Source organism: Plecotus auritus (assembly GCF_963455305.1).
Source record: "Plecotus auritus genome assembly, chromosome: 6".
NCBI classification, from domain to species: Eukaryota; Metazoa; Chordata; class Mammalia; order Chiroptera; family Vespertilionidae; genus Plecotus; species Plecotus auritus.
The window spans coordinates 131,076,311-131,089,290 of record NC_137773.1 but is presented as its reverse complement, the minus strand read 5'-3'; the positions used below and the strand labels follow the sequence as shown (position 1 = coordinate 131,089,290).

Sequence of the window (12,980 nt, the reverse complement as noted above, 5' to 3'; positions counted from 1 at the left end):
CTCTGTCTTCTTCTCAACCTTTTTTTCAGATGATGGACAGTTAGGATCAGGCCTCTTACTACTTTTATTTTTTTCCTCTTCTATTTTTGTCTTTGCTTTCTGAGATTTCTGCAATTTTATCTTTCAATCCTTCATTGAGTTTTTCATTTCCAATCTCATTTTTTAATTTCATAGAGCTCTTGTTTTTTGTTTTGTTACTTAAGAAATGAAATTCTTATTTTATGGTCACAATATCTCCTCTTAACTCTTTGAAGATATCACTGATCTTTTTTTGACATTAATATGTTTTGTTTTTATATAATTATTTTTAAAATTACAGTTGACATACAATATTATGTTTCATGTGTACAATGTAGTGATTAGACATTTAACATATGAAGTGATCACCCTGTTAAGTCTAGTACCATCTGACATCATCATAGTTATTACAGTATCATTTTTATTATTTTATAAATCTCTCTTTTTTAAAATTACTGATCTTTTAAAAAACGTTTTCTCCTCCCTGAAGATTCTCTTGTCTCTCAAGTTGCCTCATTATTGCTTGCTTTGGTAAGGGGCTTTCCTCAGGTGTCTGGTGATCCCTGAGTGTCTGGTCATAGCTAAGAGCGGGGCATGAACTAGCTGATTAGAAGTCTAGTTGTGCTTGTTAGTGTGGGGTGAATTGGGGGACCCTGGGCTGGTCAGATTCTCCAGAGGAGGATCATGTTACCATCTTCCTGCAGGGAACTAGCCTGGCTGCCCACTCTGGGAACCTTGGGAGGGGGCTCATCAGCACTTGGCCTATAAACGTTTACATGAAGCCCCTGTGTTCTGTAGGGCAGCCTCACCTCCAGCTGTTTACCTTGTGCCAGGGTGGGGCCAAACAAAGCCTTAAAACTGCTCACGGAGGAGGAGGGGAACTGGGGACTCGGCTCTTTCTGAAATAGACTTTCAACCCATCCTATCAGCCAACTTTACCCCCACTGCCAGAGGCACACGGTCCTCCAGTTCTCCGAGTTCTTGGGTGTAACTTGGTTGCTTTTCCCACTTGTAGGGAATGATTCACTTTTCTCAGGTCTGCTAAGTCACTGTTTGTTCAACTTCCAATTCTCATGTTTCTTCTCCTCTAAGTGTTCTTTTTCTTTGTGGGTTTATGCCTTTTTAAAATTTTTAACCCATTTGCTCATGTTTTAGTGAGGCTTCAGGAGGGAACAAAGTAAATGCATAAGTTCAATCTGCCGTCTTTACCTGGAAGTTCCCCAACTGAGATTTTATGATCACTCAAATAAAAACTATTTGGGTCAGTTAACTACCATTACACAGAGAGCTGGTTTTTAGTGTCGCTTAGAATAATGTGCCATCCTTCATTTGTCATCTCAGAAATCTGAGGGTGATACTGAATAGTCAAGGCTGGGAATTGTGACATGGAACTGTTAAAAGCATGGAATCTGTTACATACCTAATTATCCTGCCGTAGTAGGAATATTACTTAGGAACCATGATGTGAGTAAATCAATTTGTGGGCTTGATGCCTGCATTAATTGTCTGTTTGCATCCGGGCTGTTTTGTCTTGCATTGTACATTTCTAGAGTCAAGTCAAGCACTTAGAAATGCTGTTGCTGATAAAAATCATGCTTATGAGGTGTTAAGGTGATCTTCTGTGTTTCATCATCACTATCAGGGCTAGAACATTATTGTCGTCATGTGCTTTTAAAATGCCAAGCTTTTAAAAAGTTAGATATACTTGGGCTTAAACAATGCAGTACTCAATTATGCTATTAATGGTTTCTATCACTGGATTCCCAAATATTAGGAAAAGGTTAATACCTGAGGAATAATTATGTCAAATATATTTTTGATGGTTTAATTGAACATTTACTAACCACCAACCACCAACTATCTGTGAGGTGCTTATGTGGAGGTATAATAAATGGTATGCAACATATTGCATATTATTAGAAATAAAATAATTTGGTCTAGTTTTTTCTTTTAACCTCCATTATGAATATATATATATATATTTTTAATTTCAAAAATCTTTTTTTAAATTCTCTTAGTCTTGTTGATAATGTGAACTCTTGGAGGTTCTAGGGGTAAAAGTCACACACCCGTGTGTATAACCCCATCTCCCCCCAGTACCACAGGCATCATATGTTCTCAAAAAAGGTTGTGTTCTCAAGTTAGCCCATTTTTCATGTTATGAACAGTGGTGACTAATTTGTATTTTTTTAAAACATATTTTTATTGATTTCAGAGAGGGAGGGAGAGATAGAAATATCAATGATGAGAGAGAATCATTGATTGGATGCCTCCTGCACATCCCACACTCGAGATCGAGCCTGCATTCCGGGCTTGCGCCCTGACCAGGAATTGAACCATGACCTCCTGGTTCATAGATTGACGCTCAACTACTGAGCTATGCTGGCCGGGCCATCGATTTGTTGTTTCCCTTATTTATGCATTCATTGGTTGTTCCTTGTATGTACCCTGACCAGGGATCAAACCCACAACTTTGATGTATCAGGACAATGCTCTAACCAACTGAACTACCCAGCCAGCGCGGTTTTGATATGGTTTTAAATCATTGCATCAGTATGTCATAACCCTAAACTCCACTGCATTAATGTTGCATTTAAAAACTATTTGTGTTATTGTTTTGCAAATGCATATATGAATTACTAGGTTTTAAAAAAATTTTCTCTTGAAGCTAAGGAAGGATTAAAATAAGTTTAGTCAACTTAGAGTTTGCTTAAGCACATTGAACAAAGACAAGGATATAGGATTTGAAATAAAGAAGAGCCCAACCTTAACATACAACTTAACACATTGCGGGCGGATCACGAGCATCCTCGTGTTTTCATATTACACAGTGTTTTACATAAATGCTAAAGGCATGCCTTAAAATTAAATACCCATTGCATTTTGAAGTTATTTATTACATGTTCTTACAAGCTAATATCTTTTTAAAGTATGAGACTTTGTAAAACGTTTTTTGTACTCGTTCAATAGAAACTTTTCTGGCCACTGGGTAAAGCTAGCAATAAAACTACTAGTGTGTAATGGGTTAAGAGCACACACTCCCGGGTCAGACAGGCCCCAGACTGTACCTGGCTCCTCCTCTGGCTAATGATGTGACCTTGGGCAAAGTACTTAACTCTACTAAGCCTGGATTTCCTCCCCAGTAAAGTGGGGAGAGTAATAGTATCCGCTTCAATGAAGTGATGTATGTAAAAGCTTTTGGCCTAGTGCCTGGCACACGTAAGTGCTCCTTAAATATTAGCTATGACTAGGACTCATTATCATTAATACATATTATTCATATGTAATAGGCTTCATTTTACTCAAATTACTTAGATACTATTCCTATTTCCTTGATAGTGGTGAAGAGTTCAATTGAGATAGCTAGATAAAGATTCTTAGGAATTTTTATTTGTTTTTAATTAATCCATAATGCTTTCTGTTGGTGTGATGATGCTCGGGTGTAAACCTCTCCAGGGCTGTGGCCACTTTGTCAGACCCCCGGGGGTTTAAGAAGGTTTTGGAGCTGAAAATTTTGGAGTTTGACGTGAACAAAGGGTGAAGGGATATTTTCTGAGGACTACTACGGTTTGATGGCCAGCCACTCACCGGATGAGGAAGAGCAGGTCCAGGTAGGCTGTTCTCATCATGTCTACTTGGGCACCAGACAGGAAGCCGTCATGGAGAAAGTCGCCCGAGGTAGACAGGATGCCATGCAAAGCAAAGAGGTCACAGAGGCGCTGGAGTGCCTGCTGAATGGCTGGTTCCTTGTCGAGTCTCTGCAGAGCTTCTGCAAAACTCTTCACAGTGACGTAGTAGCAGTGCGCCTGCAAAGACACAAAGGTGCATTAGCCTCCGTTTCTGGTTTCTGGCTCCAGATGCCCTCCTGGAAATGAGCCTGCTGCAGCGTTTCCCAGCAGGCTGACAAGCAGCTGCCTTTCTCCCGGCTCACTGTGGGTCTTCCTGAGCCCTTCTGATAGTGTGTGGGTGACCGGCGTATGTTGGGGGCTGGTGGGCTCAGGAACTGGGCCCTTAGTTTTCTCATTTTGCTTGGGGCAATTTTTTTTTTTTTTCAAATATATTTTTATTGATTTCAGAGAAGAAGGGAGAGAGAGAATCATGGATTGACTGCCTCTTGCACGCCCCACACTGGGGACCCAGGCTGTAAACTGGGCATGTGCCCTGAGGGGAATCAAACCGTGATCTCCTGGTTCATAGGTCGACACTCAGCCACTGGGCCACACCAGCCAGGTTGCTTGGGGCAATTTCAAGTAGGTTTGAAAGTAGAAAGTACAAGAGAATTGGAGGCTGGCCTGGGGACAGTGGAGGACACCACTTGTCTCAAGAAAACAGTATTTATTGTCTGCATGTTCAAAGCAGTGGGTGAGAAAGGAGGGGTTCAGTATGTACATGAAATTTATCCCAGCTAGAGAGTAAACTCCTTGAGGTAAGCAGTGCTGTAATTTAGCCCAGCGGTCGCCAACTGGTGGTCTGAAAGGTTGGCGACCGCTGATTTAGGCCTTATGCAGCAGTCTGGCTCTGTCAGTAGTTAAAATAACCAGTTGGTAAGTGACCACTGACCTCAACCAGGTGAGAGCCCCCTCTGCCAGCCAGGCTCCTTCTCGGGCACCCCCCCTTCTCCACAGCCCAGCAACTAAAGCATTACTGCCTGGCCCAGCAGGAGCCTCTTGGGACTCTGCTTTCCCTGCAATCCTTTCGGACTGGTTGGTGTCCCTGCCCTACTCTCCCCAAGACAGATGCACAACTGATTTTACCTGGTAGGATGTATGAGTTCCATGGGGAAGGAGCAGAAAGAAGAGCACGCCCGGCCCATGTGGCTCAGTTGGTTGAGCGTCAGTCTCATGCCAATGGGTTTGATTCCAGTCAGGGCACATGCCTGGGTTGTGGGCTCGATCCCCCAGAAGGGGGCATGCAGGAGGCAGCCAATCCTATGTTTCAATGTTTTTATCTCTCCCTCCCTCTGAAGTCAATAAAAACATATTTAAATAAATAAAACAGGTCTCAAATGTTTATTTGCATATGGATTACCTGGAGTGACAGTAGCAGGCTTAGAGTGGCTTAAGGGTTCAAAGGTGTTTACCCACAGGGAAAAGGAATGGGCCATCCTTTCAGGAGGCAGCAATTTAACCCGACTGAGCACTGGAGTGGAATGCAATGAGAGGCCCTCAGGTGATAAAGGGCTGTGAATGACAGGTGGGGATTTAATTCTGTGGGGGTCAGGCAGCCACTAAAGTCTTCAATAGGCCAGAGATCTGAGCAGGTTTTTCACGTGGAAAGAATCTGCCTTCCCCAGAGAGGCCTCACAGGGGTGCTAATGACACTCATTTACCACCTGGACCTGTGCTCTCAGCCTTGCTGGGTTTGCAACATTTGGATGTGGAAGAGGAGCCGGCTGCCGGGTCCCACAGCCCTTGCTGCTCAAACTGGACCCAGTTTGGCAAAACTGCAGACTTACCTTTTCACCTAAGCCTGCTTCCCTGTTCTGAGTGCCATGTCCTGAAGTTCTCAGGGCCCGGGGTTGAGGAAGGAGTGATGAAGAGCTGCCCGAGAGCCTCCCTGGGGAAGCAGGAGGAGGGCCAGGGAGAGAAGGTGGCCTCCACGCTTCGGGGGAGGCTGAGCTGCCTTGGCATCGTGCTCTGAACACAGTGAACTTCGTTAACTTTGCTGTAGGTTGATTTAAATCTTGCCTCCTGGCTAATTTGGGAGTGGAGTGGAGGTATCTATACACTAGGTACTTCTCTAAATTTTCCATGCATTAACTCATCTAATCTTCATAATAATCTTCCAAGGTAGGTACTATTATCAGCTCCATTATGCAAATGAGGAGAGTGAGGCATGGAGAGGTATGTTGCTTGCCCAAGGTCACATGGCTGGTAAGTGGTAGCAACGAGATCCAAACCAGAGAATTCACCTCCCAGTTAACACGTTAAGCACCCAGCTTGTTTTGTCTTCCAGACGGAAAGTATAGTGTCAGTCACTGGTGACTGGGCGCTTAATGTGTTAAGAGTCTGTACTCATTATATACAATAAAGTTAATTTGTTTTCCAGTTACAGCTGACATATATTAGTTTCAGGTGTACAACATAGTGATCAGACATGTATATACCTTACGAAGTGATCACCCCGGTAAGTCTAGTACCCATTGGACACCACGAATAGTTATTACAATATTACTGACTACACTCCCTATGCTGTACTTCACGTCCCATGTAGTCTGTGCTTTTTTTTTTTTTTATTCCTCACCCTAGGATATTTTTCCATTGATTTTTAGAGAGAGAGTGGGAGAGAGAAATATCGAAGTGAGAGAAATACATCAATTGGTTGCCTCCTGCACGAGCCCTGACCAGGGGCCAGACCGGGGAGAAGACTGCAACTGAGGTACGTGCCCTTGACCAGAATCGAACCCAGGACCCTTCCGTCTGCAGGCCAATGCTCTATCCACTGAGCCAATCCCGGTAGGGCTAGTCTCTGCCTTACCTGCTGCCCTGTGTTGCCAAAGCCACCAGAGACTGAGTGCCAGCATTTGCCCCAGGTTCCTGGGGACGACCTCTCTCCTGGGCAGGGCTGAATGATAGGATCAGAGCCCATCAGGCCTCAAGGGCTCTAACGTGCCCCCGGGTTATACAGACAGGAGAGTGAGAGCCCGGAGAGGGAAGGACTGCCTGAGGTCACATACTCTGCTCCTTCGTGTCCACCCTTCTGCCACTGTTCCCTGCTCCTCTCCTGTTGCTCTTCCTCTCTACCTGCACACTTAGGTTTCCAGATGGCACGCTCTTGGGAGCTTGATGGCCTCCCAAACTACAAAGCCCAGAAAGTGCAGACTTCCCTGTCCATTATGACTTCGGATACTGGGCAAAACCTCCCAGGAAGCCCTGGGCAGCGGCTCCCTGGGGGCATGGCTTGCGTCCCTGGAGGAAAGGAAAAGGAAAGCATCTTAACTAGCCATTTCCTTACCTCTGGGACTAACGTCCCCGAGTTCTCTGTCCACATCCGTGGAACAGAGATCATGCTGCTCCCCCTCCCAGGGTTGTGTGCATGAAATGAGGTAACCCTGGCACACAGTGCCGGTCCGTTGAAGGCAGGACATAGGTTTGGAAAACGGACGGCTGTGATTTTTATGGTAGGCTGGCGAGAGCACAGCCTGGGCTCACCCTCCTCTGTGTAGGTAGGACATTTAGCACGTTGAGCAGAACCCAGGGCGGCAGCGTTAATACCGCACCTGCCAGTGATGGAGGTGGTGGTCACCAGGTGGCGCTCATGTCCAGCCTGCCCGACCAGCCTGCCTTGTGATGGCCCCTGCAAACTCCTCCAGAGCTCTCCTGTTTTAAGGCTGCCGTTTTTGGGCCTGATGGCTGATGATTGAAATGATTCCTTTGATTTTCTAGCTGCCTACGCTGGAGCTCATTTTTTTTTTTTTTCTTTTATCCCCTCGATCTCTCTCATCTAGCCACTTCTCTCCATGCCCTCTGCCAAGTTCATGGTCAGGGCCACCCTCAGCCCTCACCCAGACTGCTACTACCTGCTTCTAACTGGCCTCTAGCCTGCAGTCCATCCCTCCCCCTGTAGCCTGAACGATCCTTCTAGAATGAAACTGATCAGTTCACTCCCCCTCCATATAAACTCTGCAGTCTTCCCATTGCAATGAAAACAGCCTAGACTTCTCACAGTGGCACAGAAGGTCCCAGGCCCTACCTGTCTGTCCTCATCCCCCCTTTCTCCCTCTCATTTCAGTCTTATTCCTTTCGCTCCTCCTTGGGGAGAATTTGCATTCCTCCCAATCACCACACCTTTTCTTGCCTCCTCCTCTTGCACCTGCTGTTCCCTCTGCCCGGAAACCTTCCTCTCCAAAGCCACAGCCTCTACCTTCTGCCTGGCTGATTTCAGCTCATCCTTGAAGTCTCAGCCTATATACCTCCTCTGGGAAGCCTTTTGGACTCCACAGGGTGGTAAAGACGCACCTGCCCCGGATCCTGTCAGCCTGCATCTCCCCATCACAGCACTTCCTGGATTGCTGCTGCGATAGGACACTGCTGAGCCCCCAGGACCCAGCCTGATGCCCACTGTTCAGTGGGTGCTCAAATATTAGCTGGCTGACTGAATTATGCACAAACCCAAAACATAGTGGAAATTCAACCAGACTTCTAAGGCTTGCCTGCAGGACTAATGGGGAGGCTTGACCTGCTTTTCTATCTGGGAGGAAATATTTGAACAATCTGAAGCAAATCCAATAACACTGCCTCATTACGTTTTCCCTAAGAGCTGCCAGCAAGATTGCTCTGGAGTTAAGTCCTCTAATTAAAATACCTGGGACTGAAGTTTTGGAAGTGGAATGAGGACAGCCGCTGGCAGGGCTGGGGAATAGGGGCAGAGCGCAGGTCTTCCCAGCAGGCAAGCCTTTCTGCTTCAGCGGACCACAGCTCACCTTGGCCGCCTGGAGGTGTATGACGGTGGTCTGGTTCCATGCCTCGTGCTCGTCAGCCCCGGATTGCAGCCGTGTCTGCAGGTGATGGGCTGAGTCCTTTATGAGCCTAAGGCCAAAGACAAGAAGTTCAGCATGACTGCATGGGAAAGAGACGGATGGTGCTCAGCCCCTCAGAAGTAGAAATAAGCCCCAGTTTTAACCACTATGTGTTACAAAGCTAAACGCTTGATATACATGACCTCTTCAACTTTTCCAAGGGCAGGCATTCCCAGTCGGTGGGGAAAACTGAGTCCCAGGAGAGCCTAACTAACCGGTCCAGGGTCACACAGCACAAAATGGAGCTGTTCATAACCTCAGAGCTGTAAGCAGACTCCATCCCGTGTTTGCAGGCCATTCTGTTGATTCCCTGTGGCCGAGCAAGGAGAATGCTTTTCTCTAAAGGCTAATGAGGCCTGCAAGTCACCTGGCTGCTGCAAGTTCTGTCTAAGGGACCTTAAAATAAAATAACACTAACCCTTGTCCTCCAAACAAACCACTAAAAGGGTCATTTGCCATTTGCTTAACCTTTATTCTTCTATTTTCTGTTCCCTGCTCATCTCATGACCCTTAGCATTTGTAGGCAAAGCAAACTGTTTATTAAGCAATATTTATTTTACTTTTTCAGGGAATAAGTAAGGAGATGTCACATTGAATTCCAAGCAAAAAGCAATATAAAGACATTTAATTACCTTAATTACCCTGAGCACCTTGATTTTGCCCTCCCCACTTCCCCCAACTGAAATGATAGCTCTGTGAGGTGTGGGCTTCTTATGGGACTAGTTTGTCAATAGGTCTTTAGTGCCAAGAACAGTGCCTGGCACATTGTAGGCACTTACTAAATAAATATTTGTGGAATAAGTAATGTCCCAAGTTGCCTGTGACCTTGAGATAACTATTAACACCCCTGGGACCACAGGTTGGATACTTCTTTTTATTGACTGAAAATACGTTTCCAGTTGTTTTTGGTGTTTTGGTTGGGGAAGGGTTAAGAAGGTTTCCTTTTTAGGTAGTTAAATCGCTCCATCTTTTCATGATGGTGTCTGTGCTTGGCCAGGACCTCTCATTATTCCCAGCCCCTGGTATGTTTGGACATTTCTGACACACAGTAGGTGCCTGACAGTAACAGTATTTGTTGAGTGACAGAATGGATGAGCCCTTGGTCTTATCTTTGTTCCCGGAGCCTACTAGGTCCTGGAAATAAACTAATTCTATCCCTTGATATAGTCACCTTTTTGAAAATTATTTTTAGATTGTGGGATATTTTGAACATATGCATATTGCCTTTTACATACCGATACATTTGTAGTATTTACATATGGGTATGTTATTTGTACTTTAAATCAATACGAAGCTGAAGATTTTTAAAATTCCCTTGCACTGGCCAGAGAGGTGATGACCTTCTACCAGCCCTACCAGGATAGGGAAGGGATGGTAGTCCATGGTGGAGGGGTGGAACTTCCCCTTCTCCCTGCCCATGGTGGCAGGAGCTGAGAGGACTGAGGAGGATGGGGAAGGGGTGGCTTTTCGGAATCGTATCCAATCCTAAAGGCCCTACTGTGGGAAGGAGCTGCCCCCAGGTGGGGTGGCTGATTTCTCAGCTCTGGCTCACCTGACTGCCACATGTGCCCACGCCCTGGTGTAGAGCTCTGGGTGAAGGAAGTCTGCTGTCCTCCGGGCTGGGCACTTGGCCAGGTCAGGTGCGGTCAGGTAGGCAACAGACTGAGGGAGAGACGTCTTCGACTTGGAGCCTGGGGATGCCTGAGCCTGCAGGTAGCTCTTCACCAGAAACCTAGTGGGTGGGGATGGAGGCAGGGGAAAGGGTGGGGAGCACTGTGGGACAGGCCCAGCGCCCCTCTCTCCCAGACACACGCACTCTTATGTCCCCTATGGGAGAACCAGGGCCACCCAGGTTCTTGCCCAGTCCTTCCTGATGGTTACTGCCGACCCCGACCCCCAGCCAGCCCGCTGGGAGGCCTTCAGGGAGGTGTGCACCGAGGCTGCAGTTTCACAGTGAAACGGGCTGGAGCTGTGGAGCTGGGCAGACAGATCCTGAACATAAACCCTTTTGATATCTGAGCAAACAATTCTTTCTGATGGTTCGGATCTTATGGTTCTGGGATTTGTGATGAATTGCACAGTGACTGGAAATTACGTTTTTCTTAGCTGAATAAAGGATAGATGTAAGAATGCTAACTTGAGTGGGAAGATTACAGGTGACTCTTAGCCTCTTCCTTGTGATAATCCAGGGCTTACAGCTCTGGGCTCAGACCACCTGGGTTCCCTGCAGCTCCATGAGACAGAGGTGACGCCTTAGCAGGTACGTCACCTCCCTGGCCTCAGTGTGTCAGAGTCTAGATGGGGATGGCGATACTCGCCTCAAATTGCCTGGCACAGTGTGAGGCACAGAGTTCTAATACATGATGTACCCTTCGTAATTTGGAAAAAACCCCCAATAAATATTACATCTTAAAAATTCCAAGAAATATTGTATAGCATATTTGCCAGTAAGCCCTTTCTGTATAGAGAAGTACTTGCCCTGTTTAGTCATCTGGGACTAGATGACCCTGAAAAGGCCTTGTCAGCCAGGAGGCCCGAGACCCCCTAGCCAGAGAGGGAGGGGGCCGGCCCAGCCATTCCCTCCTGCCTCTGCACGTGGAACCTGCCATGTGCAGGGCCTGCGCTGAGCCTGGGGATGAGCTCCTGGTCACAGACCCAGAGACACTTTCCGACTGTGATTACTGCTCCAAGGAGACAGGACAGTGTGGGAGGGGAGGGGAGGGGAGGGGGGAGATGCAGGGGCCAGGAGGACTCAGACCGGGAGGATGAGAGGGAGCCAGCTGTACAATAAGCTGGGGGCAGAGAGATTTAGGGGAAGGCCCCCGGTGAAGCAGAAATGTGTGGCTGGCAGAGTGAGTGGAGGCAGGAGGCTGCGAGGGCAGGATGGAGGGGGCGGGGCCCGGTCGGAGACCTTGGAGGCCACAGTGCGGAGCCATTAAAGACTGTTAAGCGAGGGAAAGATGCGATCTTCTCTGGGCTTTGAGAAGATGCCTCTGGCTGCCGGTGGGGACGCACTGCAGTGGGCGGAAGCATCAGTGAGGAGACTGATGCTGTTGTCCAGGTGATGGGGACAGGGTCCGGCTGGGAGCTGTGGTGAGTCCGGGGGGAGTGGATGGTTGGAGACATATTGTAGGAGCTGGACAGTCCCCAAATGGCACTTCCCAAAGTCTGCTGCCTGCATGGACATCCGATGATGCTCCCACCCGAGCAGCCGCGGCCTTACCTGGCCACCTGCAGGTAGAGCACGGTGTTCTCACCCTCGTAGGTGCAGGAGGCTGTTACTCTGCTGACCAGCGATGGCAGGCCGCTCAGCTTTGAGTAGCCGTGTCCGCCACAGGCCCTGCGACACAGCTCAGCCCCCTGGGTGCAGAACTCCGATACCATGGCCTTTAGACCAGAGCTCAGGGCGTGAAGCTGCAAGAACAGGAAAGGGGTCAGGTGGTGTAGGGGGGCCCTCCAGTCAACACCCATGCTTCCCACGCACCAAGCGTGCTGAGGTGGGAACTGTTCCCCAGCTCACAACTCTATGAACCAGAAGGCTGAGATTCAGAGAAGTTATGTGACTCGCCCATAGGCACACAATGAGGCAGCATTGCAGTAAGGACAGCAAGAAACGAGGAAAGCCGTCCAGGCCAGAGTCTTCCATGTTGCCAGGGTCTTGGGGCAGGGTGCCTCCTGGAGGGGGCTCCCATCTTCCAGGAGTTAGGGCTCTGCTGGCAAGCAGAGGTCTTGGACAGCTGGCCTGTGAGGAAGTAAGTCCACCAGGAACCACTGTCCTGGGTTATGGGACAAGCTGCCAGTCACTGACCTGGCTTGAGTTTTTTGTTCTTAAAACTCCTAACTAGAAGAAGCGAAGGAACGCATCAGTGAGCTAGACAAGGTAGGAAAAACTACCCAAGCAGAGCAGCATCAAGAAAAAAACTTAAAAAACAGGAGGAGAGCCTAAGGGAACTTTGGGACAACACGAAATGAAATAACATCTGTATAATAGGGGTGCCAGAAGGAGAGGAAACTGAGCAAGGAATAGAAAACCTGTTTGAAGAAGTAATGACAGAAAACTTCCCTGATATTGGGAAGAAAAAACTCACACAAATTCAAGAAGCTCACAGAGTCCCAAACAAGATGAACCCAAAAAGACTGACACCAAGACATATTATAATTAAATTGGCAAACACCAAAGACAAAGTAAGAATCTTAAAGGCTGCCAGAGAGAGAGAGAGACAGAAAGTTACCTACAAGGGATCTGCCATCAGACTATTGACTGATTTCTCAACAGAAACACATCAGGCCAGAAGGGAATGGAATGAAATATACAAAGTCATGCAAAGCATGGGTCTGAATCCAAGAATACTGTACCCAGCAAGGCTATCAATCAAAGTTGAGGGTGAAATCAGGAGCTTCACAGACAAAAAAGGATTAAGAGAGTTTATTACCACCAAACCAG

The 12,980-nt window shown here is 47.3% G+C and overlaps 1 protein-coding gene across 1 annotated transcript in view; it reads right to left on the bottom strand.

Annotated features, from left to right (window-relative positions):
• Nucleotides 1-12,980, bottom strand: part of ACOX2 (acyl-CoA oxidase 2) — a 36,762-nt gene that overhangs the window by 7,280 nt on the left and 16,502 nt on the right. Inside the window, exons 10-13 of the mRNA XM_080675833.1 lie at nucleotides 11,760-11,950; nucleotides 10,089-10,268; nucleotides 8,441-8,546; nucleotides 3,607-3,824 (exon numbers count right to left, since the gene is read on the bottom strand). Coding sequence (XP_080531959.1) covers nucleotides 3,607-3,824; nucleotides 8,441-8,546; nucleotides 10,089-10,268; nucleotides 11,760-11,950 — 695 coding nt within the window. The remainder of the gene's footprint in view (nucleotides 1-3,606; nucleotides 3,825-8,440; nucleotides 8,547-10,088; nucleotides 10,269-11,759; nucleotides 11,951-12,980) is intronic.